This window comes from Camelina sativa, chromosome 5, assembly GCF_030686135.1.
Source record: "Camelina sativa cultivar CO46 ecotype springtype chromosome 5, ASM3068613v1".
NCBI lineage: Eukaryota > Viridiplantae > Streptophyta > Magnoliopsida > Brassicales > Brassicaceae > Camelina > Camelina sativa.
In genome coordinates this window covers 27306467-27331542 of record NC_141884.1, presented here as the reverse complement: position 1 = coordinate 27331542, position 25076 = coordinate 27306467, and the positions used below count along the sequence as shown (strand labels likewise).

The following is a 25076-nucleotide window of genomic DNA, read 5'->3' as shown; positions in this document are numbered from 1 at the left end:
GGATCGATGGGTGTTTCAATTCCCCTTATGCAGTTGTAGAATAATAGGTGTCAATCCAATCTGAGTGTTATGTAATCACTAAGGATGTACTTATTATGCCTAAGTCAAGTCAAATGCAAAGGATGTTTGTCACTAACAGTCCTATGATGAAATATAAAATGCATAAAGTAAGATAAGACAAACACAAAACAAAAACAAGAGTTCTGGGGATGAACTCGAGCTAGCACTCGATCGATTGTAGATCGAGTGCAGGGTCAAGCTAGATAAATCCGGGAAACAGAGCAACACAATAAAAACAGAGCAATGCAAAAACGAATCAAACAACAAGCAAGCAACAGGATTAAGACTTAAAAATCAATAAACAAAGAAGGCCTTGAGGAGGGATTCATGGGCTAGACTAATGAATGAGGTTATCACACTTTGGCCAACAAATCTCAAGCAAAGCTATGAGCTAATCTCTAGACATATAAATCTAAGACAAGTTTCTTCCACTCTCATGGCAAGAATCAATCAAACCTATGCATCTCTAGACTTGTTCTCACAAAGTAAAGAATCTACACAAGCAGGCATTAAGCAATACATCTCATACCAAACAAGACCTCTAATCTCTTAGCAAGCCTATAGCTCTAGATCTAGCCTTATCCATGCTCCTTAAACATTGGTGTGATGCTAAGATGCTTGAAATCAAACCCTAACCTCTCAGTTCAGGATTAGCATTAGGAACATCTAGCCTAGAAGAGATTCTACCACAATCAAGCTTGACCAAAGCAAACAAACCTCAAACACAGCCCAGCCTAACCCATCCTCAAGATCCTAAGCACTACTCACATGAACACATGATGAACATCAAAGTCATAAACCCAGAAAATCTCGAAACTTGCATCAAATGAAAGATAAGAACAAGATCTACAATGTTGCAAAAGGAATCAAACCCAAATTCTTAATATATTGAAAGTTATGGAACCAACAATATTGAAGAATCTAAGAGTTTTCTTAAAAAGGGTACAAAATCTAAGAAAATAAAAAGGCAAAACTAGGTCTAGGAGTATATAAGCTTGATTGTTATTGCCATGAGAGTGGATTAGCAAGTATTAGAAGATCATTGTTTAGAGATAGCTCATGTTTGATTGAGGTTTGTTGACCAGTTTAGATAACCATAATCCAAGTCCAGCTCATGAATCCATCCTTAGGACCTTCTTTGTCTATTGATTTCTCTGTTTAATTACTATCATCCGCTTGCTATTTGATTTACTTGTGTTTTGCTCTATTTTGAATGTTGTCTCTGTTTCTGTTCTGAGTACTCAACCCACTTGACCTAGTACTCGATCGAGCATCCGATCGAGTGCTTGCTTGAGCTCGTCCTAGAGTTTGTTGTTTATGTTTTGCATCTTTCATGTTTCATTTCATGTTTCATTTTAGTTTCATTCATGTTGCATTCATTTCATTTCTGTTTAATCCTGTTTCATTACTTGTCTTGCATTAGTTTAGTACTTGTTCTTGTTAGTTTCATTACTGCTTTGATCATTCTGTTTACTTTGCATTTAGTATCTTGTCTTAGTAGTTTTACATTCTGCATTTCATTATTGTCATTAGGTTATTAGTTATAAACCATCATCATATTTGGCTTAACTTAGATAAGTGTTCACATCCTGATTGCTTGCATCACACTCATTATGGTTTGACATCTTTTATGCTACAACTACATAAGGGTAATTGAACTCCTTGCATTCAACCTGTTCACCATTCATCATCTATGTCATCATTCATCATTCATCACCACACAAAAGTACAAGTTTCAATTTGGCGCCGTTGCCATTTGAGTGTTTGTTTGTGACATTTAGGATCTACATAAGTCTAAGATTAAGTTCTATTGTTCCTTTGATCACTACTGATTAAGATTCTTCATCTGCTTGGTTGTTTTCAGTCTCAGGTACCAACTCGACCAACCACTCGACTGTATGCACGATCGAGTACCTGATCGAGCCACAACCCGGATTCAATCAGTCTTCTCATCTCAGTCGATTCAGTCTTCAACTCGAGCCAGTGCTCGACCGAGTGCCTGTCCGAGTCAGTGATCGAGTCAGTTGATGCAAACAAGATCCAAGGGTAATCAGAATCTTCAGAGGCTTCTTGATCACATCAATTGCCTACAAAGAGATTTGAGACAGCAGAGAACAAGAATTCTTCAGGAACAAGAAAATCAGTTGCTAATGGAGCAACAAGATAATCAAAATCAAAGGCCAAGGAACATTGGTGCAGGAGATGCTCCAAATACACATAACCAAAGAGCTGGTATAGTTCCTCATGCAGTTGCCAACAACAACTATGAGATCAAGAGTGGTCTGATCTCTATGATTCAAGCAAATAAGTTCCATGGTTTGCCAATGGAAGACCCATTGGATCATCTTGATGAGTTTGATAGGATATGTGGCCTCACCAAGATCAATGGTGTTAGTGAAGATGGCTTCAAGCTTAGGTTGTTTCCTTTCTCACTTGGAGACAAAGCTCATCTATGGGAGAAGACACTTCCAACTGGTGCTATCACTACAAGGTTGAGGAATGAGATTTCTGGTTTTACACAAAGGAATAATGAAAGCTTTTGTGAAGCATGGGAGAGATTCAAGGGCTTCCAAACTCAATGTCCACACCATGGATTCAGCAATGAGTCTTTGCTCAGCACTTTGTATAGAGGAGTTCTGCCTACGATAAGGATGCTTCTAGACACAGCCTCCAATGGCAACTTCCTCAACAAAAATGTAGAAGAAGGCTGGGAGTTGGTAAAGAATCTAGCTCAATCAGATGGAAATTATAATGAAGACTATGACAGAACAGTAAGGTTTGTCTCTAATGATCAAGAGGAAAAGTACAAGAAGGACTTGAAAGTAGTCAATGAGAAGCTAGATAGAATTCTACTCAGCCAACAAAAGACTATTCACTTCATTGGTGAAGAAGACTCTTAAGTTCAAGATGGGGAGAGAGAGTTTGCTGAGCTCTGCTACATGCAAAACCAAGGAGGATTCAAGGGTTACAATCAAGGAGGAGGATTCAAGAACAACAACCTCTCCTATAGAAGAACCAATGTAGCCAATCCACAAGATCAAGTATATCCACCTCAACAGCCCCAACAACAAAACAACTATGCACCCAAGCAACAACACCAAGGGTTCCAGCCTCAATTGTGTCCCCCTCCAGGGTTTCAGACCTCCCAAGGCCAAGAACCAGATCTGAGAGCTATGATGCAACAGATGTTGCTTGGGCAAGCAAATGGGCAGATTGAGGATGCCAAGAAGTTTACTGAGCTGAACCAAAAGCTGACTTCTCAATATAATGATCTCAACATCAAGTTTGAAAGTCTGAACTCTAGAGTGAAGTACATGGAGAGCAACATTGCTTCTACTTCAGCTCCAAAGCCTAATCAAATTCCTGGAAAAGCAATTCAAAACCCAAGGGAGTTTACTGCTAAAGCTATTTATCTCCATGAGGAAGCTGTCAATGAGGACAATGAAGTTCAAGCTGGGGAGGATTTGTCACTTATTGAAGCCCAGAGTAAAGGTTTTTCAAAGCAGTCTGAAGCCGTCAAAGCACTCGACCAGGTGCTTGACCACACACACGATCGAGTGCCTGATCGAGTGACCGATCGAGTAGTTGCCACTGAAGCTATTAAGCCTGTTAGATACATTCCTCCTGCCTACAAACCACCTCTACCATTCCCAAGACGTTTCAAGGCACTAAAGCTGAAGGAACTAAGGGAAATTATTGAGAAAAGAGAAATGATGGCTTTACAACAAGAGGAAGTCATTGAAAAGAAGGAAGTGATGACTTTGAAAGAAGAGGTTGTCATTGCATTTAAAGAAGAAGAGAGAGGACCTGCTTTGGAACAGTATGCTCCATACCCTCTCTACCAAGATATGCTACATGAGATGTCAAAGCAGAAAGCTCATAATCAAGACAAGAAGGATCTTGAGGAGATTGAGGGAGTTATCATCCCAACTAAACTTGAAGACCCAGGTCTATTCAATCTGCCTTGCTCATTTAGCTATCTACACTTCAACAAGTGCTTGTGTGACTTGGGAGCATCTATCAGTGTAATGCCTTACTCTATAGCACAAAAGCTTGGGCACACTGAATTCAAGTCCACCAACCTTCACATAAGTCTAGCTGATGGATCAAACAAGGATGTGGTAGGTAAACTGGAAAGCCTTCCAGTCAAGAAAGGCAAGGCAAGAATTCCTACTGACTTTGTGGTTATAGAGATGGATAAGGAGCTTGAAGACCCTATCATTCTAGGGAGGCCATTCTTAGCCACTGCTGGAGCTGTTATAGATGTCAAGGAAGGGTTGATAAGCTTGAATATAGCTGAGGGTTTAACCATGAAATTTGATATCAATAACCCAACCAACTTACCCTCCATCAAAGGTCAACCTTTTACTATCAAGGACAAAGGTGAATATGAGGTCTCAAGTGAAGTGGAAACTTCAAAAGCTAAGCTCTCATCTCATGAGGAATCAGTGGAAAAGCTCAAGGGTTCAGTTCAAGAGTTGAGTGATCTAGTGAAGGATCTTCAAGTGCAACTCAACAAGAGGTCTTTGAAGAAAGCAAGACCAAGGCTCAAGATTAAGAAGAAACAAAGTTCAAGTTTAAAGGGTGAAGTGATCAAGGATCAGCTTCACATTGATCAAGTTGTACCAAGGAGGATCTCATCACCTCCTTGGTCTCTAAACCAATCCTGAAAAGGCATCAAAGTCAAGCTTAGTGACTTTAAACAAGCTCACTAGGGAGGAAGGAAGTCCCTAAGGTATCATTGTACATATGTTTAATTTTCCTTGTAGTTTTGATTTCTTTTCTTTTATGTTTGTGTTGGGCAGGCTGTTTTATGAGAGTGTAGATGGGTTTGGAGAGAATTGGACTTGTAGAAGTGAATTCATGAGGCCACTCGACCAGCCCACAAGAGGTACTCGATCGAGTGGCATAGAAGCCCAAGCCCACTCGGGTCCCATTTCTCTTTTACGATCGAGTGGAGGGAGAAAGAAGTTCAATTTTCAAATTTTGGTCAAGCACTCGACCACGTGGGGTCGAGTGGCAGCAAAAGTGAGTCAAAGATTCCCAATTCAAATTTGAATGGTACGGATGCACCACTCTTGTCTCTTTGTCCCCCTAGCCTCTTTATAAGGAGCTAAACTCGATCTTATGCTTCTCACACTCTCTCATTTGCTTAAAACAATCAAAATCTAGCTTAAAATCTCTCTCAAGTTCATCTTCTTGCTCAAGCTTAGTTCTTTTGGTTTTTGGGTTACTAACCTATTAACTTTGAGCTTCGAGTCTATTCCCTTCAGTTCTCTTTCATAATGTCTTCAAGGTCTACAAGAACATAACAACAAGCTGCTGATCGCTCCTTGGATCGACGTGATGCTCAGCTTGCATCAAGAAGAGAAGCTGGTGGAAGTACTCGACCAACCACTCGAGCAGGCAAACGACCGAGTGCCAGTTCAAGTACGCGGTCGAGTGGCGTGACGAAGAAGAAACATCAGCCAGTTGAGGAGGATCCTGAGCGAACTGAAAGTGAAGAAGAGATGGAGTTCACTCTTCAAGAACATATGAGGAGGAACAAGGCAAAGGGAAAAAGGCCAGCAGCTGAAGTTCAACAAGAAGAGGTTGAAAGTGAGAGTAAAGAAGAAGAAGAGGAAGAAGAGGAAGAAGAGGAAGAAGAATCTGGTGGGTTAACTCCAAAACAGCTCTATGAAGCTTTCATGAGGATGAACTTTCAAGGGACTAGATACCCACACAGGAGACCATGGAGAAGCTGGGGATTCCTGAAGATGTAGAGTTTCTCTTTGAGAAGTGCAATCTAAGCAAGTTCATGGGATTGTGCATGGAAGGGTATAGAGAAGAGATCTGTGAGTTCTTAGCCACCATCAAGTTCCACTTCTTCCCAAAGAGTGATCAAGAGTTGGGAGCTGGTTGTTGTGACTTCACCATCAAGGGAAAGAAATATGAGCTTTCATTCAAGAAGATAGCCAACATCTATGGATTTGAAGTTGGTAGTGAAAGGAGTACGGTTATACCAAGGGAAGAGCTCTTTGCTGTTTGGGAAACCATTGGAGATAGCAACATCTACTCATCCTCCAATTCCAAGAGCTCAAAGATAAAGAGTCCAGTCCTAAGGTACTTCCACAAAGCCTTAGCAAACACTTTCTTTGCTAGAAAGGAGACTGGAAATTTGAATGAGGGAGAGCTTAAGATGATTGATGTAGCACTCAATGGCATCATCCTTCAAGCAAGAGATGGAACCATTATCCTTGGGAGCAGTGTGGAGACTGATCTTGCTATGGTCCTCATTGACCAATTGATCTACTATAGAAGCTGGCTGAACAAGCTATACAAGAGGGGCCCAACTGGAGTTCTAACCATTGGAGGCATCATCACTCCAATACTAGTAGCTGCCAAGGTACCACTTAAAGGAGAGAAGGCCATGCCGAGATGGATTGACACCAACTACCTCACCTCCACTCTCATTCTAGCCAACGAGATGCACCATGCGAAGCACCTCTTCAACATTGAGCATCCAACACTAGGGAAAGCTCAACTTTTTCTACCCAACAAGGCACTTACCACCATAAGTGAAGGGCTAAACATTGATTTTTGGCCAGCTGCTGAATTTTTGTTTGATGGGACAGCTCAAGTAAGAGTAGACCAAACTGGAGATGTAAAGATGGCTGATGGGGAAGATCAATTTTATTTTAAAGATTATGAGCCAAGCCCAAGAGATAGTAGAGGAGTGAGAGAGACTAGCAAGAGGTTGACACTTCTACAAAAGTGGAACAAGTGGCATGGGAAGAACTTTGACAAGCTGAAGAAGAAGATGGGAAGGATGACTAAGTCCATCAAGGATTTAAGGAAGGAGATTGCTGAATTGAAGAGTGGGAACTCATCACCAGCACCATCTAGCCCTTTGAGGAGGAGTAGCTCAACTAGAGCATTGTCTAGAGCTGAAAACCCAGTGGAACCAGCAAGAGCTTCGATGCATGAGCCAATTCAGAGGAGGAGAGGTTCAAGTCGCCCATAACAACAGTTTCCAAGGCACTCGAGCACCCACTCGACCGAGCACCTTCAATGCACTCGGCCGAGTACCTGCCCAGACCTCCCTCTGGTTTCCCAGCTCCAGCAGGCTATCCATGCTATCCTTATGGCCAAGTTTACTCTCCCATCCCACCCCAATACTTCATGGATCCAGCCCTCCTGCATCAATACTACCATCAACAAGGCCAGCAATTTTTCCACCACCAACTCGACCGAGCACTCGACCGAGTACCAGTCGATGGCCATAGTCGAGTTGCCTCCTTCTCCATCCCCAACTCAGCAACAAGACCCCAACTACACCTATGAGAGCATGAATGAGGATGTGGACAGTTTCTTCCACAACCCTTGAGGTACCAACATCACCTTTCCTTTGTAAATACCATTGCATCTCTAGTTTTATTTTGTTTTGAGTCTTGAATCCTCTTACAAATTTCTCTTACACAGTGGACTGTATAATTTAAGTTTGGGGGAGGGTTTGAGATAGTGTTTGATGTTGTGTTTTGTTTTCTTATTCATGTTTATATTTGCATTGCATCTAAGGCATAGAAAAAACCAAAAAAATTGAAAAATTTTGCAAAAATCTTTATTAAAAAAAGAGAGAGTTCATGTAGTTTGCATTGCATATTAGGATTTTGTTTAGCATGTTTCATATAGGACTGTTTCATATTTTGCATTAGGGATCTATGATGAATTTTGCCTTGTTAGCTTGTTTAGATTCACTAAACTAGGATCAATGCCCAAGTTAATAGTACTTTGATGCTAGTTGAGTGGTTAAAAGCATAAGATTGAACCAAGACTTGAATTCCTAAACTGCATTATGGTCTAAATTGAAGCATGTTGTGATTTGATGCCATTTCCTATTTATAAGAACCTAATATTGACTTTTAATTATCAATTTGTGCATTGCTTTAAACTCATGGATATCATATACATATTTGGATCATCTTTCTCCTTTTTACCACTCTTGTTGATCCAAGTAGCTGATTTCACTTTTAAATCAGTTTCCCCCACCCTTAACCAACCCTTCTTTCAAGCTATGTTTATTCTTGTGTGTGTGAGGTCTTTTTGGGATTGAGCTTGGTAGAAAGTGTTAGGTTTGAGCTGACAAGAGTAAAGCCTTGTGTAGTTCTAGTTTGCAATTTTCAAACTAGATAGGACTAGGTGGTTTACTTGTTGGGTTTGGGACTTGGTTGTTTTGAAAAGAAAAGAAAAGAGAAAAAGAGAAAGAAAAGAGAAAAAGAGAAAGAAAAGATTAGAGTCTTTAGGAGGAAAATGTGTTTAAGAGAATTTAAGCTCTAGTGAAAGAATGGGAAGTATGAGATTGTTAAAGATGGTTCTAGTCAAAGAAAAGAAGAGTATAGAAAAAAGCTTTTATGTCTTAAAGAGTAAGAAGAAAAGGGAACCATAGCAAATAAGTAAGAAACCCCCATTCCACTAGATGATTCAAATAAGAAACCTCTCCAAAGGCTTAAAAACAAAAGAGAAAAGGTTATAAGAGAAAAAATGAAGTTAAAGGGTAGAACTAGGACAATTTAGGATTAGAATGTTAGGATCAAACACTTTGGGTACCTTTGGGTAGACAAGGGTTTGTTCTTGTATGTGTCTATTAGTTCTTACCTTTAGCCTTCTTCTAAAGCTCAATCCATTTTTATGAGAGAACCTTGATATTGATAAGCCCCACTCTAAAGAGAGACCATCATTGTCTCTAAACCTTTTATTACCAAGCCAAATGAGTTTAAGCATTGCATAAGTTGATTCATGTTCTTGATTAATGAATGTCAAAGGAAATGGTTGATTTGAATGCATGTTGATGTCTAAGGCTTGAATCAGTTAAGGTTGTGGTAGGCTTGACTAAAATCTTTAATTACAGCTCATTCAACTTGCATCATAGTACTAGTAACTTGGACATTGATTCTAGCTAGTTTATTAGCAAGCTTTAGGAGCTGAGATCCCATTTTCAAACCTTACCTACCTTCTTATGTCTTGTTTATTTGCTTGAGGGCAAGCAAAGACTAAGTTTGGGGGTGTTGATGTTCATATATTTTACCTTGTTTTCCCTTAGTTTATTTACATCTTTTGCATGATTTCCTATCTATTTTGGCCATTATTGTGTAGCTTTAGGACTGTTTATGCATTAGAGTAGATTTGCATTGCATTTGCATAGTTCATTGCATAAACAGGTGATTTTGGATCCTAAGGAGTATGGAAGGAATGCTGAAGAGGATTGAAGCTATCAAGTGAAGAAAACAAGGGAGCTAGAGCTGAAGAATCAAGGTCCGGAAGTCCACTCCACCCCTCACTCGACCAGACACTCGACCGTGTACGGAGAAGGACTCGACCGGTTGGAAGAAGCAGAAGAAGAGGTCACTCGACCAAGCACTCGACCGAGCACATGGTCGAGTTGACCGAGCCGCCCCTCTATTTTGTCTTCTAGCCATTTTAGGGCTTCCCCTCTTTTCTATATAAAGTCTTGTACCCTGCAGCCACCAGAGGAGAGCCACTTTTAGATAAATAAAATCTAGACCTAGTATTTACCCTTTTGGGAATTATCTACTTTTTGCTTTCTTTTGCTTAGATCATTAGCCACTTTTGTATTTGTCTCAAGAAATCTTTGATACTTGTTGGTTCCATAACTTTCTAAGTATTGAGATTTTGAGTTTGATTTCTTCTTCAATATTGTAGATCTCTATCTCATCTATCTAATCATGCAAGTTTCATTGATTTCTGGGTTTATGATTTTGTTCATCATGTTTAGTGATTGTGAGTAGTGTGTTAGGAATTTAAGGATGGATTAGGCTGGATAAAAGTTATGGTTGTTTAGATTGGTCAAGCTTGTTTGTTTATAGATCTCTTCTAGATTAGATGGCTGTTCTTATACTGAGAGGGTAAGGATAGATCTTAAGCTTCTTAGCATCACACCAATGTCTAAGTTGTTAGATAAGGCTAATGCTAGAGATTATCATGAAGCATGCTAAGAGATTAGATGTTTAAAGTGACTTTTGACATTGATGATCTGGTTGTTTATTGCCTGCTTTTATATGTTCTTAGCTAGTGAGAACTAGGTCTAGGAGTATCTAAGCTTGATTGTTATTGCCATGAGAGTGGATTAGCAAGTATTAGAAGATCATTGTCTAGAGATAGCTCATGTTTGATTGAGGTTTGTTGACCAGTTTAGATAACCATAATCCAAGTCCAGCCCATGAATCCATCCTTAGGACCTTCTTTGTCTATTGATTTCTCTGTTTAATTACTATCATCCGCTTGCTATTTGATTTACTTGTGTTTTGCTCTGTTTTGATTATTGTCTCTGTTTCTGTTCTGAGTATTCAACCCACTCGACCTAGTACTCGATCGAGCATCCGATCGAGTGCTTGCTCGAGCTCATCCCAGAGTTTGTTGTTTATGTTCTGCATCTATGTCCTGTTTCATTTCCTGTTTCATTTTAGTTTCATTCTTGTTGCATTCATTTCATTTCTTTTTAATCCTGTTTTATTACTTGTCTTGCATTAGTTTAGTACTTGTTCTTGTTAGTTTCAATATTGCTTTGATCATTCTGTTTCCTTTGCATTTAGTATCTTGTCTTAGTAGTTTTACATTATGCATTTCATTATTGTCATTAGGTTGTTAGTTATAAACCATCATCATATTTGGCTTAACTTAGATAAGTGTTCACATCCTGATTGCTTGCATCACACTCATTATGGTTTGACATCCTTTATGCTACAACTACATAAAGGGTAATTGAACTCCTTGCATTCCACCTGTTCATCATTCATCATCTCTGTCAGCATTCATCATTCATCACCACACAAAAGTGCAAGTTTCATTTACCACTGGGTTGAGACACGGATCCTGTATGACCTGACAATAGAAGACTTCAAAACACGCGGATCCGTTTGTAATCCAGGTTGATACTATTTAGATCGTGTATTTGGTTTGATTCAAGAATAATTATTCCCGTCACCAAACAGAGGTATAATCCCTATAAATAATTACTAGTATCCGAGTATATAATGGCTTCAATAATATCAAATATTAACTACTACCATACTTAATCCCTATAATTATTACGAATATTAATAATAATGAGAAATCTTTAATACTTATCGATTGTGACTTTGTTGCTTCCAAAATAATCAATAGATTAAATACGAAATTGTATATATATGTAAACTTATTTAATTTGCTTTTATATTGTGAGATATTTACGAAAACAACAAATCAACTTAATACAATTAAATAAATAAAAATCATCATTTAGTTTAGATTTTTTAATAGTTTCTTAACAAAATTATAGTAATTAATTATGATTAGTATAGATGGAAAGAATAAAAAACGCAGAAATTATATATATGTAAAGTTGTAAACTAATTTACAGAAAAGGTGTATTGTATATCCCACATCGACTAAATATTTTGGAATATGGTTCATAATCACTATAAATATATGACTAATATGTTTTGAGTACAAATGAGCAGGAAGCTCGATTTATCATGTATCCAAATTTAACAGTTTAATTTGGTTTTATATTTGAGCATATTTAAACTTTTAAAAAGTAAACATAATATAATATAATTTTTGAAAAAGTTTAAGATATTATAAATATTTAAATTTTTATAGAATGTTTAAATTATTATAAATATTTGAACTCCGTCGAATGTTTAAAATATTATAATATATTTAAAGTCTATAAAATATTTAAGTAATATTAATATTTTTACTCTTAAAATTTTAAAATATAAAAAAGTTTGAGTTAAACCGGTTAAAACATGTATTTTTATCAAACTTTAAATTAAATTGGTTTTTTACAATTTTGCTGAGATTTGATATATCAAATATTAACTTCTAAATGATAACCTAAATATACATAATCTCACTATAAATACGTTTCCTAACCATTAAAATATCTCACACTAAAATTTAACTAGCAATTTATCCTCTTTTGACGACAAACCAAAATATAAAAAAAAAACCCATCCTCTTACAAAACTACTTTCCGATATTGCAGTGTGTCTATCCTCTTACAAAACTACTATCCGATATTGCGGAGTGTCTATTCTCTTACAAAACTACTATCCAATATTGTGGTGTGTCTGTTTCCGTGAAAAGCTACATTCTACAAACTACTTACTCTATTAGGATTTCCAATTTACCGTATAACCCCAAATATACAAATAAACACTATATAAACAAAGAAAATAAGTCAAAATAAAAAACTACATTACAAAAATACAGATTACAAAAAAAAGTAACTACCAAAATATATAATCCCGTGTGCTGTAGCACGAGCCTCCCGGCTCCCCTAGTAGTTAATATAACAGGAAGTTGTGTTATTCGGGAAAAAAAAAATGATAGGCGAGAAGATAGATTCAACTCAACATAAAAATCCCATTGCCTCCACAATCTGTATCGTTCATATAGAACACAAACAATCTGCTTAGGAATTGAATTTGGGGAAAAGGACACCCGCAAAAGAGAAAAACGTGTGACACAACCAATCAATCAAAGCCAGGAAAAAGAAGCTCATTACACTTGAATCAACCAAAGATGGAAGCCCCAAGTTTGAGACAAACTGTAGAATTTAAAGGAATCTAGGCAAACAAGTCCAAACAGAAGTTCTACTTGCATCACTCAAATTCTTATACGAAGATAATGAATTCACACAGAAAGAGAAAACACCATCCCAAACACAAGCATTTAAACCACCATCAAAAGCATATAAGCGTAGGATTAAAACAAAAAAAAACCACAATCACAAGCATATAACAAGGCGAAATAATGTTGAAGACTCCCCAATGGCACTGTCCATATCTTACTGTTAACCTGTGTAACAAGAATATGTCTAGCTTTCTGCATAATAAGATGAGCTCATACTAGAACAATCCTAAAAGACACCAATATATTCAATACAAAAACTACATTAGTAGACATATCCATATTGAAAAGGACAAAAAAGAAGTACAAACCCATATAAAAAAAAAAGAACTTATGATCATCTTTCATCTGACTGCTAATAAACTGCAAAAGATCAGAATCAAGTGATGGATGAAGATATCCAGCTAGAAGACACACAGAAGAGAAATCATAACAAAAATGAAACATACCAGTTTAGATCATTCCTTGCGGCAACCAATGAGGAAATCAAAGCTTAAAAATACCCAATAAAAATATAACAATCAGAAGAAAATTACAGATAGACAAAGGCGTCAAGACAAATAAACCCAAAAAGATGGAAGCCCCAAGTTCAGCCATGTTGAGACAACTTGTAGACTTGAAAGGGATCTAGGCAAAAAAGTCTAAGCAGAACTTCTACTTGCATCATTCAAATTCACATAGAGAGAGAAAAGAAACCAGACAGAGAAAAAGAGTAAAAAGGGGAAGAAAAAATGACCATACCTCCAAGGAAAAGAGAAGAAACCACCAACGAGGTAACATGGAATACTGTAGATGAAAAGTTAACAAAATGGAACCACATACCTCCTTCACATTCTCGACAGTCCACGTCCGAATACAAGCAAAGAAAAACATTAGCTTATCTGTGAACAGTAAAAAAATATAGCTAATATTGAATAAAACAACTGCTAGGCAAAAAGGTGTAAATATGCGAGGCAACCTGAAAGTTAAACTCAGAAACCAAACGCTCCCACAATGTTTGTTTTTTCTCTTTGAACCTCCCACATGGCTACACAGTAAGCCTAGTTCCTCATGATCTGTATCAAAGAGAGACAGATGTTGTTTTCACTTTATATAGAAAGAAACAGAAAAAATCGGTTAAGTTTTAAGCCAAAAAAAAAAAATCGGTTAAGTGGAAGAAGACTACCTGAAGATGAACCGCAGAGATGAACCGCAGAGAGGACAAGCCATCAAAACAGTCACCAACCGATCAAAGCATCCTCTTCCAGAATCTAAAATTAACAGAGCCAAGTAGTTTTAAAACTCGCATGAACATAATAAAAAAGCCTTGAATGATCAATTTAGAAACCAAACTCAAGAAGAGCAACAAGAGTAAGAGAGTGACAACGATCAGTCAATGCCATCACCGATCAATCTCAGGATCATCCTCCACAAATCTAAACCAACAAAACAAAAACGACATTATGTAACTAGAAGAGATAAGACGAAACCACCGAACCAAAGTGACAATAAAGAAGCAAATAGAGATGAGTTTAGAGCAAGGAACCCATGAGAACGCTCGAAGACAATAACATGGATTAGAAACGTGATGATTGGATCATGGTTTGCTTCCAAATGACCTGCAATACGAAGAAAGAAACGTAAGGAACAAACAAACAAAAAAAAAGAAGAAGTAAAAGACGTGTTAAGAGGAAGAACAAAACCCTTTGAAGAAGTAGCACAGAGAAGAAACTTGTCGATCAAAGCCATCACTCTCATCCATGAAAGCATCATCCGAAACCTGAAACAACATAACAACAAGTAGTTAGCATGAACATACATAAAGCTACGTATGCAATTTGGAAACCAAACCCTAGAAAAAAAATCAGTTAAGAGGAAGAAGACTACCTGAAGATGTAGCCCAGAGAAGACAAAAAAGATCCATCAAAACCATCACCAGCCGATCAAAGCATCCTCCTCCACTAAAATATAGGGTCTTAGGCTTAAAAGTTAAAACATGCAGGCCAACATCACTAGGAAGATCAGCGATATTACTGTTAACTGAAAATTTCAATAACATAGCAAAATAATGTTGTAAAACTCCCAAATGGCCTAGTCCAAATCTCTCAGGAACCCGAAAACCTCTTGGTTATAAAGAATGTTAGTTTCACGGGGTCATCAAGGATTTTCTTATAACTCTTCACTTCTTTGATTACTTATTTTTCTGCAGGAGTCCCTCTACCCTCCTTAGCAAACTCAAAGGAAGTACCCCATGCACACGATGAGATGCATTACAAATTCAGCATAATAAACTACAAGTACTGAATGCTGTCGCCTTTGCCTTAGCATCCTGAATCAATATCTCCATTCTCTATAGATGCGCCAATGTTGAAGGAAGCCTCATGTAACAATACAATCTGCAGATAACAAATCACATTAAACTTTGAATATAATGGTGAGATAAAATATGAGAAAATGACAAGTATGTAAGTGTTTACTCAAATATAATCCAGCAGCGAGGAAACCACCACCCAAAATTCCATTTACATTTGACACACAGAGAGACCTGGAAAGCTGTAGTAGGAACCAATTGATCTGAAAATAAAGTTAGAACCGGTCAAGCAGTATCGGGTGCAGAACCATGTATTAAGGAAAGAGTATCATCATATCACCTTATGATTACTCAAATCCCATATATCACTCTAATATACATTAATTATATTATTCTATGCAATCCTTTAATTATATATGTCCTTTGATTATGGATTGTGCTTATATATAAGTTATATCATTCTATTTGATAATACACAACAATAATAATACAATCATATTCTCTCTATTCACAATGTAAAGGTTCAAAGAGTCCAGGTCGCCGTATTAAACATGAAGGGTTTTATGTTTAGACAAGATCATACTACTGGATACTCAGAGATCATATTGTTTTATATTATATCGAATCACTGAGACTAGAAGATGGCAGCATTCCAATGTTTCATGTGATCACTGAAGCTTCACTGGATAATATATCACCAAATTTAATTTGTTGTTTGTAGCAATGATGTAAACTGCACATACGAAATAATCAACTCGCTGTAAGTATTTACACAATTTCCAAACCGTTATCAACGCTGACTAGTTGTCAAATACACGTACCTGGTTGCGGTCACAAACAAGCTGCATCGCAGCATTGTCAACATACATATGTGACATCTCAACATCAAGATATTCAGAGGCTAGTGTTGTTACTCGTTTCATCCATAAAATAATGGCCTGCCGAGAAAAAATTGCATTGGCATCAGTGTTATATGAGTTCCACAAGAAACAGAAGAGAGGGAAACAAGTAAAGGAAAATGTATTGTCAACCATACTTCCAAGACATTAACTTTGTCAACAGAACACAGCTTTTCACGCTGTTTCCGAGCTGTCTTGAAGGCAACATGAGCAATTCTATCAATATGGGGAACATAAGAAATGCGTTAAAATATTAGTCCGTAGTACTTAACAATCTATCCACGGAAATCTATATCTGAAATTTTCAGTCATGTACCTCGTGGGTAGCATAAACCTCAGTGTTGAACCCAACTTCTTCGCCATTTGCACTGGTCTTTATCCCCCTTGGCTCTCCAAAATAAATACCTTATCATGCGTATATAAAGATATTGTCACACTACATAATGAGAAAAATAAGAACTACAATCAGTTTAAAATTTTAATAAACTAATTAAACTGACCTCATGTAAGATCTTTTACAATCATTAGATCAACACATTATGCTACCTCTCTCTTCAAGGCGGAAGCATCCATTAACTGTTAAAAAAAAAAAAAAAATGAAGTTCACACAAGAAACAAAGTTCAGACTACCAAGAAATTTCTGAGAGGATATTTACCTTTAGCAGAAATGTATGTCTAAGATTTGCAAATACTTTATGACCTGCACTATGCTGAAGTAACCCCTTATCAGGCCTCATATGCTTTTCATTGTTATCCCACTTGTACCTTAAATTATACCAATATATATGAAGATTTGAGAAACAGTAATTCCCAAAAAAAAATTAGAGCCAAAAACATAGGTTGGGACAAGAGAGAAGACATACCCTCCAATGGCTCCAAGAAGCACTACATCTGATTCTTTTGCAGCCGGGATGGTCTCCTCCGGAAAGGGAACTCCCACAGCAGCACTTCCAATAGGCATCTCCCGTAAGCTAAATTCCACTCCTGATACAGAGCAAAGATGCAATGTCTTAGAAATTTCAGTGGCTAAGAAATAACCTCTTTGATTACAACCAAATACACCCCACCCACACGATTCTAAGCAGAAAACAGTAAGTTCTTGCAAATGAGATGAAACAACATTAGGAGTGAGGACCTTCCAAAGATCCAGCTCGCTGAACCACATTTTTGGCAATTGGGAGAACCTCTGGCCGCGACATCAGAAAGAGTATCAGCAAACATCACCCCAATCAGAATAGTATCCAACATGAACATCACAAAGTTAAAATGCATTTTGTAAATCATGGCAGTCAATACATGAGGAGCTGGCAAAAAATATCTCACAATTGGATTGGCTTTAAGAAAAGAAAAAAACATGTCCTAGGTGTCCAATAAGATATGATGACTAACTTCAACCTCAAGATCCTCTTAAGCCATTGATGTGACTATTTCAGTAAAAAAACCTGAATTCTGGACCTTTCACATCATTTTCTAATTGAGCTGGAAATTTTATACTTTTAAGCAGTTATCAAGAATTTACCTACAAGTTTACCGCACCTTTGCCAAGCAATATCAAATGTAACAAGAGCAATGTGATCAACTTAAGCAGAATCAGAAACAAGAATACAATTGAGCAACTCCTACATTAACCAGACTTCAAACTTTTCTAGTAAATTTAAAAGTCTAGTAAATGCGAAAACACAATACCTCACTTGCAGAAAGCCAACTTCATCGCCTTGTTCATTTATGGTAAAACCCCGAGGATGCGCATTGTAAGTACCTATATTCAGCAAAGAAAGACACAAGCTTCGACTCTTTGAGGAACACAGACACGAATAGTGAAAGTAGATGCAATTCAAGTATTGGGAATTACTTACAAGGCATAAGTGTTGTCCGCGGTTCTATGATAAACATTCTAGAAGCTGCATCATATTCAATAACTCCGGATTATTGGTTGAGGATTAACTTCAAACAGGTTAAAGAAAAAGGATTATGAGATCACTTACATCGTTGTTGTTGTTGTTGATGCATCATCCCCTATTCTATGAAGAAATTTTCTCTAAGTATATCAAAGCTTGAAACTTACAAGTTCCTGTCATTTGAAGCAAAGACGATTTTGTTAGACTTTGAGCTCCAATCTGATACAAATTAACTTGGCCACGCTGCAGCAATTCAAACAATGATCAATGCAAGGAGAATCAAGTTAGGATCTGATACAGTAAGAGTCAAGACAGTAAAGCTAAATAACTCAGTATATGCACTTAGGATCTGATACATTTACCTTTTGGCACGATTTAGCTAACACCAGAGTTGATAGCCATTCAGATCCTTCCAGGCTCTACACATACCTTCAAGAAACATTCCAAACTATATAAAAAAAAAGCACACATGATTAGTTAATTTAAATGTCAAAGTTTGAAACTTCATATAATTGTTGTTGCGTCATATAGTGTGCATCATCCCTCAAACTATGTGTGACAACCCGTCCTGTGGACCCCACTAGCTTTACTGCTAGCCGCCCCAACGGACCCCAAGATGGCCCTGCAGGTCAATTGGTGGCAACTTGTCCTGTGGGAAGGTTGTTAAAGGGTGGGGACCAGGGTTTGAGGAACGTCTGGCGCACCAATAACCTACTGTGGATTTGGATGAATAGTTCCATTTCCCATGCCCTGCAAGGCCAGCTTCGGACCTATGGGAGCAAGCTAGCGGTGGGCTAGTGAGGTCAATAGGACGGGTTGTCACATAAAATATCGATTTTTATTGTAACAACCCATACCATGGACCCCACTAGCCCCCCGCTAGCTGCCCCAACGGACCGTCCGTGGACCCTGCTAGCCTCCTGCTAGCCGTCCTAACAGACTCCAAGCTGGCCCTGCAGGGCATCGATCCTAACCCATCACTGTGGATATCCCAATCCACCAGTAGGTTATTGGTGCGCCAGGCGTTCCTTGAACCCTGGTCCTCACCCTTTAACAACCTTCCCACAGGACAAGCTGTCACCAATTGAGCTGCAGATCAACTGGTGACAACTTGTCCTGTGGGAAGGTTGTTAAAGGGTGGGGACCAAGGTTCGAGGAACGCCTGGCGCACCAATAACCTACAGTGGATTTGGATGAATAGTTCCATTTGCCCAGTGAGGGGTTAGGATCGATGCCCTACAGGGCCAGCTTCGGACCTATGGGGGCAAGCTAGCGGTGGGCTAGTGGGGTCAACGGGACGGGTTGTCACACTATGAAGTGTGAAGAAAGCATATTCTGAATTCTAGAGAAGGAAAAAACAATGAAAAGAAAACCAAAATCTCATTCTCCTTTAATTAACCTCAAATTCCGACCTGAATCATAACAATGAGAAGAAAAAAAAACCAAACTTTAAGCAGATTTTTTTAAAACTCACTTTGATGTCTGTGGAGTGGAAATTGAAGCGGACGAAGATAATAAATGATCTATTATAGCCGTTAGATGCAATTGAATTTTAGATCTGACGGTGAATAACGCATTAAAAAAAATGATCTTAATAAAATTTGGAGATATCTAAAAACAAAAAGAAAACCAAAAACGTTGTTTCCTTTTTCTTAATTTCACAGTTCGCGTAAATCAAATAAAGAAATAAATGAGATTTGAAAAAAAAAAAAAAAAAGGAAAATTGTGACCAATAAAAAAAATGGAAAACAACGTCTTTTGTACTGTTTTCACATCTTTTTTTTTTACTTCTTATGCATTATAGATATAAGTTTTCTTTAATTACATTTACATATATACTTTTTTCCTTTCAAACTCAAAATACATATAAAATTGATATTATTACTACTGGACCTCAACTCACCATGGATCTATTTATATGCTCGCAGCCCATTATGCCCATTATATCTACCTTGAAAGTACGATGTTAATTAAATATTTCGTTGAAACTTTTTTACACAAGTTTTGTACACAGAAACATAAAAAAAAATTATGTAAATTTAGGCTCTTGGTTGGTTAAAAAGATTTACTCTACACAACCTCAATGATCATGGACAAAAAATAAGGTTAGCCTTATATAAAGAATGGGAAAAGGCCTTTATTTAGAAGTTTAATACTCCGATCTTTTTTGGTTGAAAAAAATAATATTAATATTAATAAAAACGTGCAATTTAATACCAAAAAATTAAATGTTGTCATTTTCATATTTACGATCTCTCAACAAAAAAAATATATTCTAATTTTTCCTTTATTCATTTATATTAATTATTAACATGAAAATAACATGGAATTAATTTTAGTTTTAATTTTATTTGGACAAAAATAATAATTATTAATATTTCATTTTATCATTATTTTATTGCTTTAACTAAAATTATATTATATTTTATTACCAAATACAAAAAAAAATCTTTGATTTTTTTTTAAAAGTTAGCGGTTTAGAGGTTTGTTATGTTAGTATAATTAGTTTGGTGGTTTAGAGTGTTATTGTATTACTTATGAGGTTTAAACTGCTACTTTTAACCACTTTGAAGGTTAAAATATGAAGTTTTCCCATTTTTCTTTTTTAGGAAAGTTTATGGCTATAAAGACGGATATGAGCAAGGCTTATGATCACGTGGAGTGGTCATTTGTTGAACATCTACTCCGGCAATTCGGTTTTTGCGACAAACAGATATCGTGGATCATGTGCTGTGTGACATCAGTACAGTATAAGGTCTTGATAAATGGTCAGGCATATGGGTCCATCAAACCTTCTCGGTGGCTTTGTCAAGGGGAACCTTTATCACCCTACCTTTTTATTTTGTGTACAGAGGTGCTTATTGCTCATTTTCGGAAGGCGGAGCAGCTGAAACTTCTTATTGGGATTAGGGTGTCGACAGCTAGTCCTACCATCTCCCATCTCTTATTTGCGGATGACAGCCTTTTCTTCTGTCTGGCTACAAAGGAGCAATGTGAGGTGGTCTTAGGGATACTTGGGAAATATGAAAGGGTTTCGGGCCAACAAATTAATTTTCAGAAATCCTCGATCCAGTTTGGACATACGGTGGATATTGATCTTAGGGAGGAATTGAAAGGGGTACTCGGAATCACAAACCTGGGTGGTATGGGATCTTACTTAGGTATTCCGGAAAGTTTAGGGGGTGCTAAGACGAAAATATTCTCGTTTGTACAAGACAAGTTGCAAGCGCGGGCTAGTGGATGGCCGGCTAGACTTCTGTCAAAAGGTGGTAAGAAGGTAATGATCAAGTCTGTTGCTACGGCTGTTCCTACTTTCGTTATGTCGTGCTTTCGGTTACCTAAGACGGTTACGAGGAAATTGACTAGTGCAATCTCTAACTTCTGGTGGAGCTCGTCTGGACAATCCCGCGGGTTACACTGGGTCGCGTGGGATAAACTCTGCTTTGGAAAAGACACAGGCGGACTGGGTTTCCGGAATTTGGATGATTATAACACCGCGCTGCTGGCAAAGCAACTCTGGCGTTTGATCACAGTACCAGATTCCCTTTTTGCAAGAGTATTTAAGGGACGCTATTACCGGCATTCTGATCGTTTGGATCCAATTAAATCTTATTCCCCCTCATATGGGTGGCGGAGTATGATTTCTGCTTGCTCTCTGGTTAATAAAGGACTTATTACACGGGTAGGATCTGGGGCTTCCATTTCTGTATGGGCCGACCCATGGATCCCTGCCCAATCCCCAAGACCAGCACTAAGCACAGGGTCGTCTTTTGACCCCTCGCTTCGAGTTATAAATTTTATTGACAGGAGTTCAAATTCCTGGGATATGGCTCAGCTTACGGCTACCTTTGTACCGGAAGATGTGACTATAATTTCCGCTTTGCCGATACGACAACCGGATACTCTGGATCTATTTGGCTGGCTTTTTACCAAGTCTGGTAAATATTCGGTTAAGTCAGGGTACCATTTTCTTTGTTCAAATATAACGACTCCTTCTGATTCGGAAGTATTTGGACCAAGCATTGTGCCTCTTCAGTCTTTTGTATGGAAAATCAGGTGTCCACCGAAGCTACGGCATTTTATGTGGCAAGTGCTTTCCGGTTGTGTAGCGGTTACAGCAAACCTCCGTAAACGGGGTATGAGCTGTGATGCAGTATGTGGTTTGTGTGGCTCCCCGGAAGAGACGATTAATCATACTCTCTTCCAGTGTCCGCCAGCTAGACAGGTTTGGGCTTTGTCGCAGTTTCCGACAACCCCGGGTTTTTTCCCCATGGACTCTGTTTTAACAAATATGGACTCTCTGTTTTGGCGGTTTAAGGATGTTCCAGATTCTGACATTTTCCCTTGGATTATGTGGTATGTCTGGAAAGCACGAAATGATAAGCTTTTTGGTAACCTTGATTCCAATTCCTTAGCCATTTTGCGGTTAGCAGAGGATGAGGCCAAATCATGGGTTTTGGCTCAAGAGGATGATCTGGTATTAGTTACCACTGCACCGGCCGAGGTACGACGTCCTGGAATTGGGAGTGTAGGGGTTCCTAGGTCTCTATCGAGCTATACTTGTTTTGTAGATGGCTCTTGGAAAGCGACAGATCGTTTTGCGGGTAGAGGATGGTTTTGTACTTCGCCCTGGGGTGATGCCCCTACCATGGGTGCTGCCAACCATCGCCGTAGTTTATCTCCTCTTCATGCCGAGATTGAAGCCCTTGTTTGGGCTATGTGCTGTATGATTGGGGCCGATAATCAATCTGTTACTTTTCTCACCGACTGCTCCGATTTAGTGAAGATGGTGTCTTCGCCTTCCGAGTGGCCAGTATTTACGCCTTACTTGGAGGACATTCAGGTGGATAAGGAGGAGTTTGTTTCTTTTTCTTTGGTCTATGTCCCTCGCTCTCAGAATGGTCAAACGGACAATCTTGCGCGACGTTTTCGCACATTACCGCATTTAATTACCTATGTAAACAACGTTCCTTCGCATTGGCTTGTTTGAGCCAATCTTGTTCTTTGTTGTCAGAAAAAAAGAACCTAGTTTGATTAGTGCTTTTATTGAATTCAGGTTGGGGCATCGACCGTAAATATTTTTCACACGGACATCATCGAGAGGCTGAACCGAGCTTACTTTGACCACTTTGGGTCAGAAATGGGATTTATGTTGGTCCATTGGGCCAGCCAGGCAACTCGATGCTTTATATAGGGAGGCAGACTTATTAGCTGATGGTGAAACAATTTCAATCCAAGAAATCATGGATACTATGCCTAGAAAAGTTGATGGTGTTTTCTAATTTTTTTTATTTGGTAATAAAATGTAATATAATTTGAGTTAAAGAAATTAAATAACGATAAAATAAAATATTAATAATTATTATTTTTATTCAGATAAAACTAAAATTTAAATTAATTCCATATCATTTATGTATTCATAATTAATATAAATGAATAACAGTAAAATTGGATTATTTTTTTTGTTAAGACATCGTAGGTTGAAAAATGACCAAAAAAATTATTTTTTTTTGGTATTAAACTGCACATATTTGGTATTTAAACTTCTGAAAAAAATAGATAAGGTATTTTTTTGGCTTTTTTAAAGAATACCCAATCTAAGTGTTTAAAAATGACAATACATTTTCATATATGTATCATAATCAAATTGAATTATAGAACCATTACTTTATATTTTTCACCGTTAGAGAAGGTAGAAATAATTATTATTACGAACCCAATCTGTAAGAAATATTCAACGTTGCTATCCGATAGATAATTTGAATGAGATGGTTGCAATAAAAAACCAGTTGTACCGGCCATGGCCACCGAATCGGACAACTGGTACTTTGATGAATATGAAAGGGTTCTTTTTATTTTATTTTGGCAATTATGAATAGTGATTGCATCAATTCTCTAATTAAGTTTGCAAACGTGCCAATCAATTCTTTTACGTTTTGGAGCATATGTTCGTTATTTGTGTTTCGTCTACCCTGTTTTTGTTTATTTTTGTGATCGGCTTTTGATATGTAATTTTTTGTGTGGTTTGTTGTACCACACATATTCGAAGAGATGCCACTGAATCGCTATCACCAACACACATATTCGATGAGATTTTCACTAAAAACAATCAACGATCTAAAGGAAACCGTGATAAAAAAAACCAAAAGGAAAAGCAAACCGGACATGCCGGAGAAGAGAGAAGGCAAAAAGAGAAAGAAACCGAACTACGTCGGGTTGAAACCTTAAGCTAGCCATTACCACTGTATGAGCCGAGGATGCTAGACAAGAGCCAACCATGCACTGCTATGAAAGCCAATCTATGCCGGACAAAAGACGGATACTACACCGGACGGCAAGCCAAACACCGCCGTTAAGGAAACCGGACGCTGTTGGAAATGGAAGCCAGCCACCACTGTTAGAGAAACCATATGATGCTGAAAGAAAATCCATAAGTAGTCAATAAATCTGGACGGCAAAACAAACGGGAAAGCTTTCTCTCTCTTTGAAAGATTTTTAGAGAGAGAAGCTTTTTCACTTTTTTTATCAAAACAGATAAGTTGAGTTAAGAACAACCGACAAAGAGAATACTAAGCAGTGTATTTGACATTTGTAAATAAAGAACCGACTAAGCGGATTCAGATTTCTGTTCGAAGAAAGAGTATTTATAGACTCCAGTATTTGAAATTTTTTCAACAAAAATATTATAATTCAAACGGTAAAACAAATTACCGTTACACAGTGTTCATATTTTCCTACTCTCAGGTTAAATCAAAACGTTTTTAAACAATATGGAAAATCGTAAACGCACTCAAGTTAAAAATTAATTCGTTTTTTTTGTATAATTCAAATATTAAAAATGTTAAGGTTTCACAAGTTTAATACTTTTTCTACCCTGAAGTTTAATACAATTTGGGAAATCATAAGCTCCAGCTCTCGAGATAATTTTTTCTTCTATCAAGATAACTCTTTTACTAATTCTAATATAAAGTTTTGTTACTACTAATAGTCACGTAATAGTAATATTTGAACACCGAAAGATCCTCCACCTTGTTCGTAGTGTTGTTGATACCAACATATATATATATATATATATATATATATATATAATGTATTTCATAATCAAATTTAAATTATAGAACCATGACTTAAATTTTTTCTATTGTTAGAGAAGGTAGAAATAATGATTATTACGAACCCAATCTGTAAGAAATAATAACCAACGTCGCAATCCGATAGATAATTTGAATGAGAAGGTAGCAATTAAAAACCAGTTGT

The 25076-nt window shown here is 37.5% G+C and overlaps 2 protein-coding genes and 1 non-coding gene across 3 annotated transcripts; 1 reads left to right on the top strand and 2 right to left on the bottom strand.

Moving 5' to 3' along the window:
- Positions 1–2549: 2549 nt before the first annotated feature.
- On the bottom strand, positions 2550–2656 carry LOC147944457 (small nucleolar RNA R71). The gene has a single exon (XR_015558595.1). It is a non-coding gene; the product is annotated as a small nucleolar RNA R71 (small nucleolar RNA).
- Positions 2657–16237: 13581 nt separating this feature from the next.
- LOC104789555 (3-isopropylmalate dehydrogenase 2, chloroplastic-like) lies at positions 16238–16900 on the bottom strand. Its single transcript, XM_087452786.1, has 4 exons — positions 16785–16900; positions 16578–16686; positions 16422–16497; positions 16238–16326 (listed from the first exon to the last, which is right to left on the bottom strand). Exons 1-3 carry the CDS (start codon positions 16880–16882, stop codon positions 16459–16461), a joined length of 246 nt encoding a protein of 81 aa, XP_087308912.1. The 5' UTR covers positions 16883–16900; the 3' UTR covers positions 16238–16326; positions 16422–16458.
- Positions 16901–20436: 3536 nt separating this feature from the next.
- On the top strand, positions 20437–22809 carry LOC104789557 (uncharacterized). The gene has a single exon (XM_010515234.1). It carries the CDS (start codon positions 20437–20439, stop codon positions 22807–22809), a length of 2373 nt encoding a protein of 790 aa, XP_010513536.1.
- Positions 22810–25076: the final 2267 nt, after the last annotated feature.

Coding starts and splice junctions, on each gene's coding strand:
- LOC104789555 (XM_087452786.1), bottom strand. CDS start 16,882: ATGCCTATTGGAAGTGCTGCTGTGGGAGTTCCCTTTCCGGAGGAGACC. Junction 16,687..16,784: donor CTTCTTGGAGCCATTGGAGG/GTATGTCTTCTC, acceptor GTATAATTTAAG/GTACAAGTGGGATAACAATG. Junction 16,498..16,577: donor GACATACATTTCTGCTAAAG/GTAAATATCCTC, acceptor TTTTTTTAACAG/TTAATGGATGCTTCCGCCTT.
- LOC104789557 (XM_010515234.1), top strand. CDS start 20,437: ATGGCTATAAAGACGGATATGAGCAAGGCTTATGATCACGTGGAGTGG.